At 39.7% G+C, this 24,452-nt stretch overlaps 1 protein-coding gene across 4 annotated transcripts in view; it reads right to left on the bottom strand.

Annotated features, from left to right (window-relative positions):
* The window catches only part of LOC126474411 (uncharacterized), a 301,608-nt gene that overhangs the window by 131,086 nt on the left and 146,070 nt on the right, over window positions 1–24,452 (bottom strand). For all 4 annotated transcript variants that reach the window (XR_007586584.1, XM_050101883.1, XM_050101898.1 and 1 more), the window contains one exon: window positions 9,121–9,220. Coding sequence is in view for 3 of the 4 variants with exons in the window: in XM_050101883.1 (XP_049957840.1) it covers window positions 9,121–9,220 (100 nt within the window). In the remaining variant the exon portion in view is untranslated. The remainder of the gene's footprint in view (window positions 1–9,120; window positions 9,221–24,452) is intronic.

Here is a 24,452-nt window from a genome sequence, read left to right as displayed (position 1 = left end):
GTTAGACTCAGTAAGAACAGAGTCAAATGCTCAAATTACTACTCTAAATAAAAATTTAAATGCTCAAAATGCTTCCTTGAGAGATGAACTGAGTGCGAATTTAAGTGAAAAACTAGAAGCACAAAGTGTAACTTTAAATGAAAAGCTAGATGCACAGAGTGCTAATTTAAGTAGAGGAACAGACACAGTGAATATTCAAGTAAATAATAAATTGGATGTTCAGAATAAGACTTTAGGACTGTTAAATGTAAAGGTAGATGAACAAAATAAGGAATTTAGCTAGTTGCATGAAGGCATGGGGAATCTGAAGACTGGATTTGATATTTTAACCACTAAAGTGGAAAATTTTGTGAGAGATTTGAAAGGTGAATTAACTAGCTGTTTAAGTAGTCATGTCAATCAGCTGTTCACTGACTTTAGTCAGACACAGAGTAACCAATTTCAGGATTTGGCAAAGAAACTAGAATTTGATATTGAAGATAAATGTAATAGTGTAGAGTCTGAACTGAGCGAAAAACTAGGTTCATTTCAAAGTGTATGTAATGTTACACTTGATGTTGTAAAACAAAGGTTACACACTTTAAAGAAAAATGTTGAAAAGGAGAACAAACTAATTCCTATAGTCCAATCGCAAATTGCAGGCATTAACACGTGAGTTGACAACTTGGAAAGCATTTTTAAAGAGAAACTAGCAACTTCAGACATAATAAATATCAGTAATCTGGAGGAACAGGTAGAAGAGACGATAGAAAAGTTGCCATGAGAGTAACCTCCGACAACATATCTCCAATCTTATCTTCCGAACTTAGTAATACCAAGAAGGATGTAGATGAACTGTGGAGGAATTCAAACTTCTGCAGGACAAAGTAGATAATAGAGTGACTTCTCCAAATGTAGTATTGACTAGTGAAGTGATGACAGATTTACAATGGGGAGCAAATTCTGGACTATACAGACAGTTTCTGAAGTTTAAGCCAGACAGGGAAGTACATCCTACTCATTTTCTGAAATGGTTTAACCAGGCCTTTTTGAAAAACTGGGAAGATTCAAAGAAGATCGAATTTGCAGTAGGGTACCTTTTAGGGGAAGCTTCAGAGTGGGGCACAGTCAAGATCGAGAACTTTTCATCTAGGGCAGATTTCCAGAAAAAGTTTAAGGAGAAGTATTGGTCAGCTAGCCCTCAAGAAAAATTAATATTTGATTTGTGGGTCCCTACTTGGGGTACGACGAGAAAATATTTTGACTGGCATTCAATACGTGCGAAATACTTAGATAAGCCCATGGAGGAAGAAGGGTTAGTTTGAATTCTAAAAAGATGTTTACCCATTTATGACAGGAAATATATACTGTGTAGTGGGTGGAAAGTAGTAGAAGAACTGTTGTCTTTTGTATACGCACTTGATGAATTAAACAAAGACCGCAATGAAAATGTACATCAAAACCAAAATCAGAATCGCAGAAAAGGTAGTAATAATAGTAATAGTAATTTTAAGAGACATGAGGCCAACTTAGCTAGAGTACACCAATGTAACTGGAATAAGGGTAACCAAATTTACCAAAAGAAGCATCCACTTTCGAATATAGGCCCCGTAACGTCGCAAGAATTTATACCGAGCAGTAATAGAGTACAAAGTGGTAACGTAATACCCTGATTTGGTAACCAACCAGTGATTACCAGTAATGAGGAGAATGTAGTGCAATCTGGATCCAGGGCCCAGGTCGTAGAAATACATTAGGAAGCCTAGTTTTTAATACGTATGTTAATTTCACACATAAAATACCCACCAAAGAATGGTTATTACTGGAAGAACCAAGCTCAACTACCATTAATCCACAACCAATACTAGGAAAAGTGGAAGATTTTGAAGTTAACATATTTATAAATTCAGGGAGTAAGGTGTCACTGATGTCTAGAACATTCTTTAGAACATTACGAACTAAACACCACTTACTGATATTACCAGTAACGGGAGTTACTGGAACAAAGAGCTAAGCTGTAAAACAAGAGACCCAGGTGAACTGCAATTTTGGGAATATCCCATTTTGTCAGACACTGTTAGTAGTAGAAAATATCAATAGGGATGTGTTGTTTGGCCTAGATTGGCTATCAGAATTTAAAGTCATATTGAATCTTGAGGAGAATCTTCTTTATTTTGGTAAAGGTGACTACAAATATTGTGTACAGTTTGCCAGAGATTGAAAAGGTAAGTTACACATCACATCAAGTGAACATACACAGCAAAGTAAATGAATCGCCAATGTCAACCAGTGAACAAAAACTAGATTTATATAAGGTTCTAATGGAATATGAAGAAGTATTTTCCGATTGTCCTTGTAGTATTAGAGATTATATATGTAAATTTAAAATCAAAGACAGTACTCCATTTTGTGTAAGCCATATCCAATACCGGTAAGTCTAAAAGAGGCCGTTAAGGAAGAAATTGACAAGATGATTGACAATAACATAATAGAATGTAGCTGTAGCGTCATGAATAACCCCTTGATAGTAGTAAAAAAGGCTACAAGAGGTGTGCGATTGGTGCTAGACGCGCATACTTTGAATAAGAATATAGAGGATGAATTATTGTCCAAATTTGAGAAAGTAAGGTATTTTAGCACAATGGACCTGACTGCTGAATATTGGCAAACTAGGTTACACCCTGAATCAACAGCATTTCTATTTGATGGGAAATCATATCATTTTAATGTTTTACTATTCAGACTAAATATCTCGGTATCCGTGTTTATACGTGTGCTGGACAAGGCATTAGGAAGGGAGTTGTCAAAGGATTTATTAATATACGTGGATGACATACTTGTAGTCTCATCTACCTGGAAAGAGAATTATCTGACCATGTGTAAAACCCTGAAAAGGTTTAAAGAAAAATATATTACTGTAAAACTATCCAAATCGCACTTTGTGAGGCAAGAGGTTAAGTTTTTAGGGCATATTGTAGGGGTGCAAGGGATTATACCAGATCCATAATACACAGAAGCTATTAAGGAGTATCCACCACCTAAAAACATAAGACAAGTGAAGGGATTCATTGGCACGGCTGGGTACTATAGAAGATATATAAGAAGCCAAGAGCTGAATGACCCAAAACTCTTACGCTTATTAAGGAAGAGAATACCGTGGGTTTGGGACCAAGAGGCCAATGATGCATTTGAAAATGTGAAAAAAGCATTGGTAGAATCACGTATACTACGCCATCCGGTTATGGGTGAGCCATTTAAAAATTCAACAGATGCATCCAACTATAGCATAGCAGCAGAACTTTTCCAAGGGGAGTGTGATCTGGAAAGTACAAATCACCATCTATAGCTTTTGCTAGCTGAAGTCTTAACAAACATGAATTAAACTATACAGCCACAGAGAAAGAACTACTAGCAGTAGTATGGAGTATCCAAAAATTCCAAACATTAGTATGGGGAGTGAGATCCATGTATATTCTGATCATCAAACTCTATCTTTTTTAATGAGAAGTTGCTTATTACATAGTAGATTAATGCGGTGGATGTTATTACTATGACATTAAAATACAGTATGTAAAAGGTTCTGAAAATACTGTACCTGATGCTTTGTCTAGATTACCTGCAGATATGAAAGAGTTAAAATGTACAGAAGGACCCGGTGTAATTTTTGCAATTAATTTTATGACAGTAGAATACCTGCACAACAGGGTACAAGAAATGGCTCAAAGAATATCCAACAGCATCCATCATGATCCCTACTTTACAGAAATATATGCTATGTGTATTAGAAAGTCTTCACCTCCTAATCAAGCAGAGAAATGGAAGGTTATAGTGAATAATTTATTTTGGAGAGACAGTATAACATCTCGACGGTGGCGTTTATGCATCCCGAAGTTGATGGAGGACAAAATTGTGAGGTATGTCCATACAGGGTATGGACACTTCAGAATAAAAAAGTGTATAGCCCACATGAACAAGTTCTACTGTTTCAAAAAGCTAGGACATAAGGTAGCATCTTTAATTAGAATTTGTGAAACCTGTCAGAAAGTAAAAGAGAGTAACACTCATGTTAGATACAAAATGTATCCAATGATTCCTAAGGCATCACACGAACTTACAGCAGCGGATTTCTTCGGACCTATTCTGAAAGGGAATGGAAGAGTATGGTACATTTTTGTCCTCATAGAATGTTGGTCTAAATATGTTATGTTGTATCCTATTAAGAAAGCAAATACACCAACAGTGATCCACTGTTTGCAACAATACTTTCTGGAGGTGGGCAAACGAAAACGATTCCTCTCCAATAATGGACCACAATTCGTTAGCAACGACTTTAAAGAATTCTTAGTGTGGGAAAATATTCATCAAGTATTAATCTCCAACTATAATCCATCTTCTAACCCATGTGAAAGGGTTATGAACAAAATTGGGAAATTATGAAAAACATACATCATGGGCAATGAAAGTTAAAGACTTTGAGCTTATTTTAAATGAATTAACACGTTTCTCAACTGGATTAACAGCTTTGGAAGTAATAGGTAAACCTTTTGTGGAAGAACCCCTTCTTAAATGTTTTACTTGGCCGGAACAACCTACTGTTGATTACCAACTTAATCAAACAATAGTTTCTAAGAACTTGGTTGAAAGAGCACAACAATGAGTGAGTAAATATAACAAGAAGGCTGTCGAACCTCAGTATAACATTAATGACCTAGTTCTAGTAAAACAGCATCTTCAAAGCTCTGCCCTGAAGAAAGAAACACATAAATTTTTTCAAAAGTACGAGGGAACTTACCAAGTGCAAACAGTGGTACATCCCAAAGCCTTAGTTTTAGTAGATGCTATAACAGGATCAAAGATGTAAAAGACATAAAATTGTATGTCTCCCAGGGACATTAATGTTCTGTGTTAACGGGTGGAGTGATGACCTTTGGATCCCTAGTTGTTTTCGATGTTTCTTCTGTGCTATTTTTTCCTGCACCGAATTCCCTTCAAATCTTAAACTATTCTGTACTCTATTCTTGAATTCTTAAACTATTCTATAATTTTCGTATGTAGAAAATTGGATATGACGGTAAAGTAGAAAACTTAAGGGAATCACACATGAACAGTGATCTCTAGACATGAAATGAAACGAATAAAATATTATTTGAGTGAAAGGTATAATATGATGGTACTATTTAAACCGAGTGATGTCGAGATGACATAAAATGAATAGAGGATTTTATGTGTGTACAAAAGTATAGTATAAACTGAATGACTAAGCAACTATGTAACTGTAGTGTATAATTTTATATTTTTATGGAATATTTTTTACCTATTATGAGACATGAAGTGGATGGGAGGGTTTTTATTAGTTTGGAAGGGGTGGATAGTGTAAGTACAAGCATGACTAACACTATTTAACAGACCACACCTTTCAGACAACCCTCGCAGACAGGTGCGACTGATTCTTCACCATTTGCCATTCCATAGGGGTTGCTAAGATTTTTCTTCGGGGACTTCAGAGGTGAAGGTGAGAATGTCCATTCTGTAGGAGACATTTAACATCATACCTCCAGTACCAGAGTAGTAGGGAACCTGGGGAAGAGGGGTGGGAAGGGTTTCCTGTCTTTGGAGCTATCTTCTTTCTCTTCTTCGATCTTAGCAACCATTTCTACTTTTACCTTTCTTACTTCTCATCTGAGTACTGGTCTATCTTTCCATATGCATATACTTCTATTGCTGAAGTCCTTCTTATTTCTTGTGGTTTCCAATAACCTTCAACTTATTTCATATAAGTAGGCTGAAGAATCAGGCTACACAAACACAGTTCTACATACACATACCACAACATGAAGTTGCCAACAATGAACATACAGATTAAAAGGATGTGAGAACCGTCAAATGTTATAGGGGGAAAGAATGTGCACATAGAGAAATATGCACTTACGGCTGATTATTGTGACAGTTCTACATCGCTTAGTTACTTGGAAAAACTGTCATGTAGATACTTATTAATATGTATATATAGGAAATACATCATCTAGTTATTTGGAAAAAACTATCATGTAGCTATTTATTAATATGTATATATAGGAAATATATGTATAAGAACAATGATGATTCTATATCGCATAGGTACATAAGGATATAAAAACTATGATAATTTTACATGAAGTATGCTTAAGTAGGAAGCATGAATGAGGAAAGAGAACATAAGTCAGGGAGGAGCTAATTGTGATAACTATCCAGGAATGTCAGTCTAATAAATATTCTGACGACTTGTAAGATAGTGGGACTCTTACAACCTAAGTAAGCATATTATACATTGAAAAATATATGAAGGCATGAAGTAGATGCTGGAAACATAGAAGTTGATAAAGGAGGACTCTACCCATAGAGATAAGTATGAAAAAGTGAGCATGAAGGGTGAAGTAGGTTTTAGTTTTACCAGATGATATTTAGCTATAGTATACATAAAGATGTATACTAGGGCAATGAACCATGAGGCCTATTCAAGAAGGATAAGGGGGGACGCACCCAGCAAGTCCTGGATGAAAAGTGCAGATAGGCAGACCTAAGAAAGGCTGACCTATACTGTGTGGACAGGGGCACCAAGAAGGGGATTGACCTGTACCAAAGGAAAATAGGAATTAAAAAAGGGGCGCACCTACCAAAACAGAAGGAGAAAGAGTACTCATAGGATCAACCCGTATGTGAGGTATAGGTACTGTTACCAGAGGGGAAAGGGCAGTATCGTGACAAAAGTCACAAAAATTTTGTAGAAATTATTCTGGTAAGTCTGAATTCTATATTTCACTAGCATTATTATGTTTTATAAGTGTCAATAGGAACACTTTTATTTTGCCCAGAGTTTCTCCAGACTACAAAAAGTTTATAAATAATAAGATCATTGTGTACTAAAGAAGTAGTACAAAGAATTAGAATAAAGAATAAAGTACTCAAGTGTCGTGAAACACCTGGAGTTTGCAATTGGAAATTGAGACAGAGTCCTAACAAATCCTAAATATTAGGAAAACTTTGTACAATTTTGGTAAACATTTTTGGAATGCAGTGATCAATATATTATTATATTTCAACTAAAGTTCAGTCTTGATCACAACACTTATGTCTCAATAACATAGGTGACCGGTTTTGGTTATATTTATATAACCATCTTCAGACCCTTTGGCTTCCCTGGAGGAAGTCAAGCTTAGGAGAGCTCTGCCTACCATCCTCCAGGGAAGCCATGGGTCTGAAGATGGTTATATAAATATAACCAAAACCGGTCACCTATGTTATTGAGACATAAGTGTTGTGATCAATACTGAACTTTAGTTGAAATATAATTAGGAAAACTTACCAGGTTACCACTGAATATTCGAATTTTGATGTCAAAATAGAGTGAGAGTAGAATAAATGAAAGATTAGCTAGAGTTTATTCTAAATAACTGCACAGATCTATGTTGGTATGTATACTGTTAGAACGGTATGTGATATAAATTTACATAATGATTGTATAAAATATAGCATGTTCGATATAAGGCGGGGGGAATATGGAGTGCTTCAAGAATTTTGGAGTAAATTCTAGAACCACTCAGCCTTTCACCGTTTTGAACACCCGATATTTTAGAAGTGAATGGGAGAAACGAATACGCCAGACTGCGCATTGCCTATTTGTATGTGCAGGTCAAAAAACAGTTATGAGAAAAAGATGGACCCTGTGGCCAAATGACGGCAGACAAGTACCTGCTGTATGGTCCACAGAGTTTCTATGTACGGGTAGAGAAGAACAAGAAAAGTTTATGTAGTACTCCGTGCTGTTTAGTGTCTATGTTGATTGTAAAAAGACTAATGAACAATTGAATATAGATTTCTATGTTCATTCATGTACTGGACTCGCTTGAGACTAGAGACTTTTGAATTTCTTCATGTCTTGGCTATGAAGAAAGCAAGACACATGTGTGCTATTTGAATATGTGTGAATGAATCTAACGTTTAAGGAACAAGTTATCTTGCAGAAGTTATTGTCTGTGAAAGTTGAAAATATAAAGTGACTGAACTGAAAAGTATATTCTATGAGTACCCAAATTATTTCAAGAATAGAGAAGTAGTTTAATTAATTCCTTTAACCAGCTGTAGTCTTCAGAGAAGAAGCTTTTGGAAGATCGACATAGCTGATTACCCAGAGAAGAGGATCGGCTACACACTATGTGCAAGTTAACTGAATTGAGAGACATGTGTGCCTTGCAACCCAATACCACACTGTCTCTTGTCATCCAAAAAATGTTAGAAACTGAACTGGAATACTCTTGAAGATAGACGAGAACTGGCTTTAAATGATGACTTCAGGAAAATACCATCACTCACATAGAGATTGTGAGGACAAGATTAGAATAATTACAGCAAAGCACAGAGGAATTCAAACAATGATTCTTCCCACGCTGCATACGTGAATGGAACAGGAAGAAACCATAATAGCTGGTACAAGGGGATGTATCCTCTGCCATGCACCTCATAGTGGTTTGAAGAGTAGAGATGTAGTTATAGAGGTAGGGGTAGATGAGCATCCATGTGCACAGTATATGTCAGAAGTCAAACTTGTCTATAAATAATAGTATAATGCCAAAAAACCTTCACAGTCTGGTTGGAGTCCAGGCAGAGTGTATGCAATACAACACAAATCACATCAACAGAAGAACAAGAGTGGATTAGTTGTTGAAATATTGTGCTGAACACATGAATCAACAACTTGGCTGAAAACCCAAAAGCATACCATTAATCAATCACATCAATAAAAACCTGGTACTTAAAACTGTTCTTGTTGTATTAAGCTATCTTCTCATAATATTCTGTTACATTTACTGCACTTTTATGTTTCTATTCCCTTTCCTTTTTCTGTGCTTGACGTTTTGTCTTCAATAGAAATTGCAAGAAAGCTTATTGCACTCTGCACATTTTATTCCATCATTAATAGATTAAATACTTATTTTAATAGAACCTTGCTTTTTATATGCTATCTTTCTGATTACAGCCAATAAGTTTCTGACAGTCTTCAAATTGTAGCATGTTGCAAATTTAATATGATTCAAAAAGACAGTTAGTAATTAAAGTTCTTTAATTTATTTTTTTGAATACTTCAGAAGAAATACATGAACTCACCATTTTCAATTGAAACCAGGCCATGTCGAATAAGAAAATCAACTATTACTGGGCAACTTGTTGTTTTGAAGTCTGGAGAGAAAACTTTTTCAAGGACATCCTAGAAAGGAGAAAAAGATAGGAGATTAAACTCACAAAAATGAGTGATACACATCCAACCATGGAAATAAAAAACAAACAATTAAATATCACAGATTACTACATGAAGACAATACTAAATTGACTATAGACAATGATATATGTAACATATGGGTAAGCTATAAGATCACCATCACACCCTACCAGAAGGTAGCAAAGTAGAAACAGATCTTAAGCAATCTACCAAATCATAGACTTCTTTCCTTAACAAATGCTCTAAAGTAAATTCAAGGTTATGTTCTTTGTAGTCTTTTGCTGCTCCTTTTCCCCTCTTACTTTTAGTCCCGGTTCATTGTTCACTTGATATATCCATTTAAGTCTTAGAAACTTTGTATTCTTTGACAGCACAACATTTTAATGGTTTGTAGTTTTTTATTGCTTGAACTGCCCATGGTCAACGTTTGACTTGCATACAATACTGTACTCCCAACACACACTTTCTAGAATGCCTCCCCCTCTTCTATCCAAGCATTTCATACTTGTCGATCTCTTTTACTGGAGAAAACTACTTCTCAAACAACCTACTTTTTACATCTTCCTTGCATAATCAGAGCTTTGTAATCTTATTTCCTAGTTATGGCAGTTTCTTCACTTCTTTGATTATAATGTCATTTTTGGTTTTGACATTAACCAATTTGATGTTAGTTATACTAATCAACATCATCACTGCTTATTCTTAACCCATACGCTATGGAAAGAATGCCATTCAATAGGTCTCCTACGTCTAAGGGATTTATTGTCTGTGAACCTTAGAATCGGTACTGGTTCATTATGAGCTTCAATTCTTCTTCCAAAATTTCCTGTGCCTTCCATCATAGCTTCTTTGCTGTAAAAGTTAAACAACAATGGTAGTAAGCTCCAGACCTTCTTAAGATGAACTTATCTTTTTCAATCTTTCTTTTTCAATCTTTCATTTTTTATGGTTCACACTTGGTTTAGTTTATTTCTCTGTCTATGTACTGTAGGTTCACTCATCTCAGCACAGTAGCAAACACATCGTCTCACCCAACACTCTCAAAAGCTTTCTATAAAATTGATAGGAGGATATAAGGATTTCTTTTGTCTTTCCATTACTAAATGCATAGTCTACATTGTTTCCCTGATATCTTTTCCTTTTTAAAACACAACTTATCCAGTGCCTCATCAACTTTTCTTTCTTTTCTTATGTATACAGGGTGTTACGAAAAGGTACGGCCAAACTTTCAGGAAACATTCCTCACACAGAAATAAAGAAAAGATATTATGTGGACATGTGTCCGGAAATGCTTAATTTCCATGTTAGAGCTCATTTTAGTTTCGTCAGTATGTCATGTACTTCCTCGATTCACCGCCAGTTGGCCCAATTGAAGGAAGGTAATGTTGACTTCGGTGCTTGTGTTGACATGCAACTCATTGCTCCACAGTACTAGCATCAAGCACATCAGTACGTAGCATCAACAGGTTAGTATTCATCACGAACGTGGTTTTGCAGTCAGTGCAATGTTTACAAATGCGGAGTTGGCAGATGCCCATTTGATGTATGGATTAGCACGGGGCAATAGCCGTGGCGCGGTACGTTTGTATTGAGACAGATTTTCAGAAAGAAGGTGTCCCGACAGGAAGACGTTCGAAGCAATTGATCGGCGTCTTAGGGAGCACGGAACATTCCAGCCTATGACTCGCAACTGAGGAAGACCTAGAACGCCGAGGACACCTGCAATGGACAAGGCAATTCTTCGTGCAGTTGACGATAACCCTAATGTCAGCGCCAGAGAAGTTGCTGCTGTACAAGGTAATGTTGACCACGTCACTGTATGGAGAGTGCTACGGGAGAACCAGTTGTTTCCGTACCATGTACAGCGTGTGAAGGCACTATCAGCAGCTGATTGGCCTCCACGGGTACACTTCTGCGAATGGTTCATCCAACAATGTGTCAATCCTCATTTCAGTGCAAATGTTCTCTTTACGGATGAGGCTTCATTCCAACGTGATCAAATTGTAAATTTTCACAATCAACATGTGTGGGCTGACGAGAATCTGCACGCAATTGTGCAATCACGTCATCAACACAGATTTTCTGTGAATGTTTGGGCAGGCATTGTTGGTGATGTCTTGATTGGGCCCCATGTTCGTCCACCTATGCTCAATGGAGCACGTTATCACGATTTCATACGGGATACTCTACCTGTGCTGCTAGAACATGTGCCTTTACAAGTACGACACAACATGTGGTTCATGCACGATGGAGCTCCTGCACATTTCAGTCGAAGTGTTCGTACGCTTCTCAACAACAGATTCGGTGACCGATGCATTGATAGAGGCAGACCAATTCCATGGCCTCCATGCTCTCCTGGCCTCAACCCTCTTGACTTTCATTTGTGGGGGCATTTGAAAGCTCTTGTCTACGCAACCCCGGTACCAAATGTAGAGACTCTTCGTGCTCATATTGTGGATGGCTGTGATACAATACGCCATTCTCCAGGGCTGCATCAGCGCATCAGGGATTCCATGCGACGGAGGGTGGATGCATGTATCCTCGCTAACGGAGGACATTTTGAACATTTCCTGTAACAAAGTGTTTGAAGTCACGCTGGTATGTTCTGTTGCTGTGTGTTTCCATTCCATGATTAATGTGATGTGAAGAGAAGTAATAAAATGAGCTCTAACATGGAAAGTAAGCGTTTCCGGACACATGTCCACATAACATATTCTCTTTCTTTGTGTGTGAGGAATGTTTCCTGAAAGTTTGGCCGTACCTTTTTGCAACACCCTGTATAGCTCTGGTCAGCACTCTAGAAGTGTTAGCACCAAGTGAGGTTGCCTAGTGGTTAGCACACTAGACTCACTTTGAGAGGATGGCAGTTCAAACCCCCATCTGACCATCCAGATTAATTTTCCCGTGATTTCCTTAAATTGCTTAAGACAAATGTTGGATGGTTCCTTTGATGATGATGAAGATGATAATTTATGGTGGAGAGTGCTAAGCAGCTAGGTCATCAGCACCCTTGCATTAATGTTATACTTCAGAAGGTTTTCATAATCTGTGGAAGGAGATCAATAAACTGGAAAACTATGTTTGATCCCACCACAGGAAACATAAAGCAACACTAGGAAGGTGAGGTTCAGAAAAGCCCATAATAAAACCCCAGCAAGACACAGAGGGATAACTAAATGAAATAATGGAGAAAATACCTGTAAAGATGCTGTTAAGAAAGAGACAGATAAGCATGGCTGGATGACGACTTAGAAATAATACGTGATCCAGCCACTCTGTGACACATTAAGACTGCACACCAAGTATTTTGGGAAGAATTCCGTACACGCACAAAATTTTAAGACATGAACAACTCTCATCTCGTTATCAGTTAAAATAGAGGGAAGATCCCGTGGGAGACCCAGTTCAACCCTCGGGTCGTCATATAAAACGCACTCACTTAAAATATGCCATACTGACAGCTGTGTACTGCATCACTGACATACTGGGGGCTCCTCCCAACATAAGAGGAAGCCGTGTGTCAATGGTCAATGTCCTAGCCGAGTAAGGGCTACTTCTTCACACCGTTGCGAGCAGAAGGAGGTGATCCATGGTTGCACTGAAGTCTTGATGGAACGTAGTTTATTGTTCCTCATTTCCAGCCACTGTGACTCCCACCAACATATGGCCTTCCTGGTCACAAATGAAGTGACAGCCCCCAGGAGGAGGAAGGGAGCAAGCCTACTTAGCAGCAGCATCGAGTTTGTTTCCCTGGATGCCTATGTGCCCTGGAACCCAGCAAAAAATGATTTCCTTGTTTTTCTGTGCAAGAGAAAGAGAGCGTCCTGCACTTGTTGCACCATCCCATCTGCTGGGTACATCTGTCGAACAGTGAGAAGGGCACTTTGAGAATCAGATCAGATGATAAATTTTTTGTCAAGGCGCTGTCTCATCTGCTCCATTGCCCTCAGGATAGCAAACAATTCCACATAATAAACTGAAAACTGCTCTGGGAGTCCTAGCCTGAGGATAGTGTTGGGGAACACGACAGAACAACCGAAAACATCTCCCTGCTTAGAGCCATCCGTGTAGACAGTAATAAAATCTGGGAGGCTACGTAAAATTTCATTAAATTTAATTTTAAAAACTTGGTCTGGGGTACAATGCTTCTTGTAAGCAGTCAGTTCTAAAAGCAATCTAGGCCTTGGTAGTAGCCAGGGGTATGCCCTACTCCACCACTGGCTTTGGACTTTAATTGCCGCCCCCCCCCCCCCCCCCCCCCCCCCCCGCACCACTAATAATTCAAGGCTCTCCATTGCACGGAACCCAAATGGCCGTGTTGCTTGTGGTCAATGATCGAACTGCCGTTCCAGTGGTGGCTGAACAACGTAACTGGATGCTGGCGATGTAGGAATGGACAATGCTTATATGCTTGGCGTACCATGGGAAGAAGACGTCAAATAGACAGCGGAGGCTCACCAGCCTCCACACACAAAGTAACAACCGGGCTCGTGCGATAGGCCCCTTTTGACAGCCTAATACCCTCGTGGTGAACTGCATCCAGCATTTTAAGGTATGAAGGCCTTGCTGACCCATAAATCTGGCATCAGTATTCAAGCTGGGGTCACACAAAGGCCTTATAAAGTTGGAGCAGACATGCTCTGTCAGCTCCCCAAGACCTATGACTAACACATTTAAGGATGTTCAAGGCCTTGAGCATCTCAGTTTCAGTTCTTTAAGGTGTGGCAACCATGTTAACTTCTCATCAAAAAATAAGACCCAGATACTTCACCTTTTCCTTAAAAGTGAGATCAGTGTCCCCCAGTTTTAAAACAGGCAAATTAAACAGAGAGTGGGAACGATTAAAAGCAACACAAACTGTTTTCTCTAATGGGAATTTAAAACCTGTGGTGCGAGACCATTCCTCCAACCGTCTGATTGTCAGTTGCAATTGCTGAGTTGCTGTGGTGAGGCAGGAGGATGCACAGAAGATGGAGAAGTCATCCACAAATAAGGAACATAGTACTGGGCATCGCACTGTGGTTGTAATACTATTGATTGTGATGGCGAAAGCCGTGACACTTAAAACACTCCCTTGAGGGACTCCATTCTCCTGCTTAAAACGGTCAGACAAGACATTCCCAACCCTGTATCTAAAATATCTGTCCGAGAGAAAGGACTGTATGAAGGTCGGAAGACATATATGGAATCCCCACTGATGGAGCTGCGACAAAATATTATGCCTCCAGGTAGTATCGTAGGCCTTTTCCAAATCAAAGAAAACACTGATAAGGTGTTGCTTATGAAGGAAAGCTTGTCAAATTGCAGCTTAGAGCAGGGTCTGGTTATCGAGAGTGGAGCGATACCTCCTGAACCCACACTGGGAAGGACTGAGTAGGGACCTGGTTTCCAGAACCCACATTAGGCACCAACTGACTATACGCTCCAGTGTCTTTCCTACGCAGCTTGTCAGGCTAATACTACGGTAACTACCAGGGTCTGTCTGATCTTTTCCTGGTTTTAAAATTGGGATTAAAACAGATTCCTTACACGAGTTGGGAAAGTTGCCAGTTATCCAAATTTTATTGAAGAGCTGAAGGAGAACTTCCTTCGACCATTGGTCCAACTGCTGTAACGTGTTATAGGTTATTTGGTCGTTTCCAGGGGTCGTATCACAAGCAACTGACAATGCGGAATCCAGCTCCCACAGAGAGAAAGGCTGGGTGTATTCTTCCATGTTGGTGGAATGGAAATCGAGATGAGCCTTCTCCTGTGCCTCCTGAAATTGACGGAAGGTGGGATCCCGGCTGGAATCGGCCGTAATGAATTTACATGATTCAGCCATTGTCTGAGCTATATCCATTGTTGATGTTACAAGAGACCCTTGTATTCGTACAGCTGCTATTGGTGGTCCAGAGTTGTGCCTTGAGATCCTCCTAATGGCTACCCATACTTTGCATGCAGGTGTGGACCTATTGATGGAGTTCAGGAACTCTTGCCAAGACCTCTGCTTACCCCCCACTCGAATTATTCTCCTCGCCTTTGCATGTGCAATTCGAAAGTTTGCAAGATTCTCATCTGTAGGGCATTGATTGAATCTGTGCATTGCTGCCCTCCTGTTACTGATTGCAAAGCGACACTCATCATTCAACCAAGGGACAGGTCACCTAGGCACTTCCACAGACTTTGGGATGGATGCATCAGCAGCATGGTGAATCACGGCTGTAATGTGATCCACCCAGTCCTGGATGCTGTCACATTGCTCGAAAACAGCTAACTGCCTGTAAAGCATCCAGTTAGCCATCTTGAATAACCATCTCAGTGGCTCTCTTTCAGGATCTGCTCCATCAGGCAGATGGATCCAGATTGGGAAATGGTCACTACCATGAACTTCATAGTCCACTGCCCACTCAGCAGTGTCCCCAAGAGCAGGTGAGCAGAAGGAGAGGTCTATAGCTGTAGACGAACCTGTAGTGGTGCTAAAGTGTGTGGCTTGACCCATGTTCAGCAGTATAAGATCTGTTGTGTGTAGCATATCCTCAAGTACCCGACCCTTGGGGGATGTGGTGTTAGAGCCCCATAGTGCACTGTGTGCATTGAAGTCCCCAAAAGGAGAAAGGGTTGGGGTAGTTCATCAAGAAGATGAGTGAGGACCCCACTATCAAGAGGCTCATGGGGTGGTAAGTACACAGAGCACACTGTGATGTCAACATGGGCCACTATCCAAACAGCAACCATTTGTAGTGTTTTTGATGTCAACATGGGCCACTATCCAAACAGCAACCATTTGTAGTGTTGTTGTTAAGGGAATAGGTGAGGACTGAAAAGTGTCCTTTATGAACACTGCAACCCCACCTTTTGCCCTGTCACCAGTAAGGTCATAATTTCTATAAAGGTGATAACCTCCAGTACAGGTATGTCAGTCTCTTTAAAATGAGTCTCTTGAAGGAAGAGGCAAAAGATTCTGTCCTGTACAATGAGTCTCAATTCCACCAGATGAGTCCTGTACCCATTTATATTCCATTGAAGTCTGGGAGCCATTTCATCAATATGGTCTTGATTTATCCCTGTATTTGTGCCAAGGTGGTGAGGCGTTTGTAGAGTGAGGCAGGGTTTTGGGGCTGACTGGGTCTGGTGATGAGGCATCAAAATCCATGATGTCCTCATCATCAGTCAGACGAGCCAGAATGATATCTGATGGTGCCCAGGTCAGCTTTCGACCTATATGTTGGGATCCTTTCCCTGCTCCCTTCCCCAGCAAGGATGAGGGGGGAAAGGGGGCGGTGACAGCCACTTATCTTCGAAGGAACTTGGCGTTGAGGGACATTCTGCTTTTGGGGTGCCTTCGGGCTGTGCTCTGTGGAAGCATTACTGGTCTCTTCCATTGTAGCTGTTTGAATAGCTATGTCTTTCTCTTTACTTTGGCACATACAGGTGCAAGTACAGGTGCTAGAGGTGGATAATGGAACACTGGATGTCGTCTGAGTCGAAGCATCAATCGTAGTAACAGGTTTCTGCACCAACGAAGCATAAGAAGCAGCAAAGACAGGGGGTTTCATTGCCTGATAGTCCTTTTTGGCTTCTGCATACAGGATCTGCAGTCACTTTGATTTCCTGAATTTTGGGTTCCTCTGCAAAAACAGGGCAGGTTTGACTCCAGACTGGGTGGCTTCCAGAGCAGTTAATACAGACTGCTGGAGATGGACAGTCAGCCCCAGCTTCATGGGCTGCCCTTTCACACTCCCCACAAGTCACTTTGCCTTTGCAACTCAGCACTGTATGGCCAAAATGCTGGCATTTGAAGCATCGCATAGGGTTAGGTACATAGGGCCAAACCCTAAGTCAGAGGAAACCAGCCATGATGTGTTCAGGTAGCGTTGGGGAATAGAAGGTCACAATAAAAGTGGCAGTCTTCTCAGGCTCTCCATTGTTCTTGCGTGTCCTTTGTTCCACCTCTCTAATCCCCTGTGGTGCCTATTCTTGTTTGAGTCCAGCAACTTCTATATCCATAATATCACCACAGGTTACCACACCTTTGCTGGAGTTATGCAACTCAACAATGATGTCATACTCACCCAATTTCTGTGACTTCTTAAGGAGTTTCACCTGCTTTGCCCAGTTAGTCTCAACAAGCAAAGGACCATTGCACAACCGCTTAATAGACTTTAGGGTACCAGCCAGCCCTTCTAAGCCTTTATGGGTATAGAAGGGGGACACTTTTTCAAACATCACCTCCTTCTTCTTAATCACTACAAAGACATTATGATTCACGACTCCTTGAGCCCCGTTACTGACAACAAGTTGATTATCAGTAGGACTAGCCTCCCTCATTCTTTTTGATGAATGGGTCTGAGAACTCCCAGGCGGTACACCCTTCCCACTGGGAGAAGAAGAAGAAGTTGATTTCGAGGGTTCCATCTCGGTCCCACGAGCAGCTAGGTAAATAAGGGTCCACTCAGACAGAGCCCCGCATGCCTGAGTAAGCGTTATACAACTGAGGTGCGGCAGGTTCCCCAGAGGTTGCCCGCTAACGACTGTTCCACCTCAACAGCCATGCATCTCATCAGCGCGCAGCACACCTTGAGATTGAGGTTTTTTTTTTTTCCCATAGAGGTTTATTCCATCCTCGCGTCCCGTACGGTCAAGCCATGATCCCCATTCCCTGTGACACACAACGTTCCACCGCCGCGCCGCATGGTGGTCGCTGAAGCATGCCCAGTGCCTATGGTTACAGGAGACTGGCAGCGCTTACCAGTCCCCAGCTCAGGAACCCTGGTGTCACCAAGCCCGAACCCAGCAAATGAATGCCAAGCCCCTGGGGGCGGTTCCTTTGAAAGGAAATGGCTGATTTCCTTCCCCAATCTGAGCATGTGCTCCATCTCTAATGGCCTCGTTGTCAACGGGATGTTGAAAACTTATCTTCCCTTCCTTCCTTCTACAAGTGTAAATATCAAACAGATCATACAAAATTTTTTGCATTTATTTTCTTGTGCCTTCTTTGGCAAGGTGAAGATAACATGCTTATGGAACTCTGACAGTAAGCTAAATGTTTCACAGATTTTTGACACCACCTCAAACATTTTTACCATTGTCATAGCTGCCTCAGATTTCAGCAGCTCTGAAGGTATATGACTGAGACCTTCTGGCTTGTTTAAGCCAATATGATTCAGTGTTCTATCAAACTCTGAGTGATATACTAAATCATCTATTTTTTCCATATCAATTTCTGTCTCCTCTGATTTCGCACTTCAGAACAATTCTGCATCATGCTGGTTTACAATGTATGCACAAAACAGAGATTGCAGCTTGTAGGATAATATATTTCCTTTATTACTTTTCAGAAGCATGTTTATAATCATCTTGTTCCCAAGATTATAAACATAATCTGATGAGTAATTATCTTAGAATGAATGACAACAGACTGACCAAAAGAATTTTGTGTTTTGATATTTCAATTAAGGACAACTGGCCACTTCAAACTTTGACATCTTCAGGATTTTGGGATTGCAGGCGATATGGTACCGGGTAGAAATGTACACTGTCAAGATCATCGGTTTTCAGGCAAACTGAAAACTGGAGCTACCAGAACCTGGGCAGAAGAACATGATGAACACTTCAGTGAAAAGATGAAGAGATTTTAGGAGGAGAAGAAAGCAAACTTGTTAGCTAAATAAGCTAAATTTTGCACCTCAGTTGGGGACAAGAATGTAAAAACCAACATCTTGTTCTCAATGTCTTTAAAGATCTGTTCCATCAAATCTGATTTAGCTCCTTTGCACAACTTGTTAATTTCATTCCTAAACACCCTAAATTGCTATCTCATTCTTGGTATTCCCATATTTTCTTCTTTCATCCACAAACTGGGGTATTTACAGATCCATTCATGATTTTTGTGCCTCTGTTTCCACAACACATATGGTGTCCTGACCTGTCTTAATTATTTCCCAACTTAATCTTTGCAGTTTTATTGCAACCACCTCATCTCATACTGTTCTGTCCCTCACTTCACAGTATTCACTCTTTATAAACCTGAATTTCAGCTGACTTCATTCTTTTCTTAGGATTCTGAAAGATGGTGCTTCCTGCGACAAGATGAAGCCTATCAAAGAACTGTTGAAATCTCACCCATGACTCGTTTCTTTACACCAGCCCATATTCTCTACTAATTTTGCTTTCAATTATATTCCCTATTATAGCACTACAGTGATGTAGGACCAACAAATTTTCATTGTCCTCCACATAATTTATCACTTATTTTGTTTTTCATATGATATTCTTATTTCTTAATTATCAGCTTATTTTGTGGACACTTACAGCTCTACAATAGTGACTGGTATTAGCTCTAGTCTGATCACCGCATTGCTCAAAATAATTTATCCTGTTACCTATCTTCTTATTCATAATGATGCCATGCTATGTTACACAGTTAAGTGTTGATGTTATCATCATTATTTTTAATCATCCAATCACCTGACTATAATTTTTTGTCATTTTACATACTAGGTCAGCCATCCTCCTCATACCTCTTCTCAGGTTTTTCAGGAAAAAATGAGTTGGACACAGTTTTTGTGTCTTTAATCCAGTGGTTTCAATTGACTATGATGCTTCTGCATTTAAGAGTCATTTCTCATCCTTAGGACTTGATGATGACATGAAAATCCTTTCCTCTTCTTCCTCAAACTCTCTTCTGGCAAGGCCACTGGCAGAATAAAGGTGAGTCCTTACACCGTTGGCCACTGCCAGTTAGTCATTGGCCTCCACTGATGAAGTACTAGGAGACTAGCATGCAACATATTTAACTTTTCTGTTTGTGGTCTCTGTTTAATTCTCAAATTCTTTGAATGTTTCTGTGTGCTTGCAAAGTTTAATCTTTAAATTCATTGAATGTTTAATATTTGAGAGGTATAGTATTGCATTTTAGGAACAGTAACATGTATATTTGTGCCGTCTGTAGTGCAATAGTCATTTGTTTGTTTTGGAGACCAGTAAGCATAGACTACAGCTCAGTATGCTGCCAGACTAAAGAGTCACATACCGATTTAGCTTTCCCAGTTTGGTTTCATACTTTAATTCTAAAATTAGTAGTAGTAGTAGCAGCAGTAGTAGCAGGTTGGATAGGGTGTGTGCATACTGTGCTTTAATGCAGGAGGAGCTGGCCGCAGTTCATGAACACTTGAAGATGGTTAGTCACCAGGCTGCTGCATCAGGGTGTAATGGTGGCGGAAAACTGTCACATCCCATGGGACACCTCAGGTGTCACATGTTTTGGCTACAGGTTCTGTTGTTGAGGCACCTTGCATTGTATCCGATGCCCTATGTGGCTATCAAGGGTACAGGGTGCAGCAGGACACCCTCAGTTCTTATGGATGGCTGGCAAAATTGGTGAAGACTGCTAGCCTCATACACAGGGTGCAAGTAGAGCTCACAATTTGCAGCACTGTACTCACAGCTGATCGGAGTCCTTTGGTCTGGAGCTGAGTGGAAGGTTTCAGCCAGAGGTTCCATCAATTCTGTGACAGTCATGGCTGCAGGTTTCTGGACCTGCATCATGGGGTGCAGAGTTGCAGGACTCCACTTGATATGTCACAGGCACATTACACGAAGGAAGCAGTGGAGTACTTGCAGGGTGTGCACAGCCCCCCCCCCCTTTTTTCCCCAGGTGATAGTTTGTGGTCATCTGGTCAATGCTTTCCAGTCATTATGCAGAGTGTGAAATGAGTGAAATGAGATCGCATACAAAGTAGACACACTCCAACTGTCAAAATTTTAACGCTCAAATTATTCATGGAACTGAGAGCTGACTGAAATCCAAATAGAAAGCTCTGAAATATTTAGTGAGGCATGCAACATATATGGAAAAGACGGAATAGACACCAAAGGAAGGGGCGTTGCAAAACTAAGAGCTGTCTGAAACCCAAAGTAGAAAGCTCTGAAATATTTATCAAGGCATGGAACGTATACTGAAAAGACAGATTAGATACCACAGGAGGGGAAGTGTTCATTGCTATTGACAAAAATATTGTGTCTATTGAGGTCAAAATTGAGTCAGACTGTGAAGTTATATGTATATGAGTAGCAGACCTTGGTTAATTAGCATACATTTTTACTGGCCACCTGATTCTGCCATAACAGCTGCAGAATCATTTAAAGCAAGTCTACACTCAGTAGTGTGGGAAAATCTAGATCATACTGTATTATTTGGTGGCAAGTTTTATCTACTGAGTATAGTCTGGGATGTCTATGAATTCACTGCAGGTGGTATGGACAGACAGACTTGCGAAGCACTTTTGAACATGTTTTCTAAAAAGTGCCTTGAACAACTAGTTAAACATTCCATCAGCAGAGTCAGTACAGAGACAGGGATTAGTGATCATGATGTTGTCATAATGCAATGATCACTAAAGCAAATAAATCTGTCAAGAAGGCTAGGAGAGTATTTATGCTACAAAAAGCAGACAAGCAGTTTTTAGCATCCCTGTTGGACAATGAATGGATATCGCTTAGCTCCAATATGATGGATTTAGATGAATTATGGGCAAGTTTAAACTGACTGTAAATCACACTCTGGAGACATATGTTCCAAGTAAGTGAATTGAAGATGGAAAGGACCCTCCATGGTTTAATAATCAAATTAAAAATATGCTAAGGAAACAGAGATTGTTATGCTTTCAGTTAAAAAAAGAAAGCACCAATGTTGGGATGCAACTGTTCGTAGAAATTCGTGTATCTGTAAGATGATCAATGTGTGAAGCAAACAACTTCCACCACCATACCTTAGCGAAATATCTTGCCATGAACTTGAGAAAATTCTGGTTATATGTAAAACCACTAAGTGGGTTGAAGACTTCTATCCAGTCGTTCATCAACCAATCTGTTTTAGCAATAGAAGACACCAAAAGGAAAGCTGAAATTTTAAATTTCATGTTTAAGAAATCATTCATGCAGGGGATTGTACAAACGTACTGTCTTCTGAGTGTCTTACAGACTCCCACATGAAGGAAACAGAAAAAGGCATCCGTTGCATAGAGAAGCAACTGAAAGAACTGAAAACAAATAAGTTGCTGGATCAAGCTGGAATCCCAATTCAGTTTTACAGAGAGTACTCTGTGGCATTGGTCCTTTACTCAGCTTGCACTTATCACAAATCTCTCAGCCCGTGAAAAGTTCCAAGTGACTAGGAAAAAGTGCAGGTGACTGATGTACATAAAAAAAAAAAAAAAAAAAAAAAAAAAAAAACGGATCCACATGATTGTAGACCAATATCCTTAACACTGGTGTGCTACAGAATTCTTGAATACATTCTGAGTTTGAATATAATACATTTCCTTAAGATAGAAAAGCTTTTGTCCACAAATAAGCATGGATTTAGAAATAATTTCCCATGTGAAGCTCAGCTTGCCCTTTTCTCACATGAAAACCTAAAAATCATGGATGGAGGGCAGCAAGCAGATTTCATATTCCTAGAATTCTGGAAAGCATTTGACAAAGTGCCCCATTGCAGACTGTTGACGAAGGTCCAAGTGTACAGTTTAGGTTCTCAGATATGTTAGTGACTTTCTAAGTAATAGAATCCAATACAATGTCCTCAATGGTGAGTGTTCAACAGAGACAAGGGTATTGCCAGGAGTGTGATAGGACCACTCTTATTCTCTTATATTATTTATAAGAGACATGATCTGACAGACAGGGTGAATAGCAATTTATGGCTGTTTGCTGATGCTGTGATGTATGGGAAGGTGTCATTATTGAGTGACTGTAAGCGTACACAAAAGATAACTTGGAAAGAATTTCTAGTTGGTGTGATGAACGACAGCTCGCTCTAAAAGCAGAAAAATGTAAGTTAATGTGGCTGAGTAGGGAAAACAACCAAGTAACATTCGAATGCAGCATAAGTAAAGTGCTGCTTGACACAGTTCACATTGATTAAATGTCAAGGCATAATGTTGCAAACTGATATGAAATGGAATAAGCTGGTCAGGTTGGCAGTAGGGAAGGTGAATGCTCAGCATCATTTTATTGGGGGAATGTTGGGAAAGTGTAGCTCATTCATAAAGGAGACAATGTATAGAATGCTATTGTGACCCATTCTCAAGTACTGTTTGAGTGCTTGAGACCACCACCAGCTAGGATTAAATGGCACTAGCCAAATGTTGTCAGTAGGTAATGACTGTAGCATCACACCTCAATGTTTCTTCCACCTGAGAGATATGAATGTTTACATTAGAAAGAATGAGCTGCACTGCATAGGAGACATCAAAGCAGTTCAGAGGTGTGCAACTAGATTTCTTACAAGTAGGTTCAATCAGCATGCAGGTATTATGGAGATGCTTCGTGAACTCAAATGGGAATCCTTGGACGGAAGATGATGCTATTTTTGCAAGGCAATATTGTGGAAATTTAAAAACCAGCAATTGAGGGCGACTGCAGAGTGATTCTACTGCCATCAATGTTTATTTTGCTTAATGACCATGAAGGTAAGATGTGAGAAACTGGGGATCACAAGGAATTTTTCAGACAGTTGTTTTTCCTCACTATAATTGTGAGTGGAACAAGAAAGGAAATGACTAGTAGTGATACATAGCACTCTCTGTCATGCACCATACAGTCACTTGTGGAGTATGAACACAGATGCAGAATTCTTTGGCCACTGTAATACTAACGGTCTTTATTTGAAATTAAAACAGTGGCTGGGATGAATCCCAGGACCCTTGGATTAGTAGTCAGTTGCACTAACTACTGGATCAGTGGCAGTATTTTGTCTTTGAGATTTAACTGATGCAATGAACCATCCAACACTGAGACAAACCTTACGTTGGATATCTATGCAAATGTGATCAAAGATATTGCTTTTTTTGGCAACCTGTTTGTAGTAAGAGGGCAATGTCAAAGAACAATAATTATTAAATAATTAATGTATAACCATTGCAGTATTTGATTGGCAGAAACAGGCAAACTGTTTTGTGAAAATTCCCAGACAACAGAAGATGAAAATGTTGAACAGCGAGAAAATAACATACATGGCGAAAACAAACTTTGACCTAATACTGATGAAAACGGAATCAGTGAAATAAAAAGGTGGTGAAATTGCATATACTGAGGTTTGCTAGAGAAGAATATGTTAATTTTATGTACTTTACTCAAATCTGTAAGCAAAATTTTGCCTCAAGCTCAACTAGTATGGGAAGATAATTGTACTAACAGATTTGTAAAAATAGAAATTTTGCCATGGGAATATCAGAAT

Source organism: Schistocerca serialis, chromosome 1 (assembly GCF_023864345.2).
Source record: "Schistocerca serialis cubense isolate TAMUIC-IGC-003099 chromosome 1, iqSchSeri2.2, whole genome shotgun sequence".
In the NCBI taxonomy this organism is placed as follows: Eukaryota; Metazoa; Arthropoda; class Insecta; order Orthoptera; family Acrididae; genus Schistocerca; species Schistocerca serialis.
Note: the sequence above shows the minus strand (reverse complement) of the source record. Positions and strands in the feature narration are given on the sequence as shown.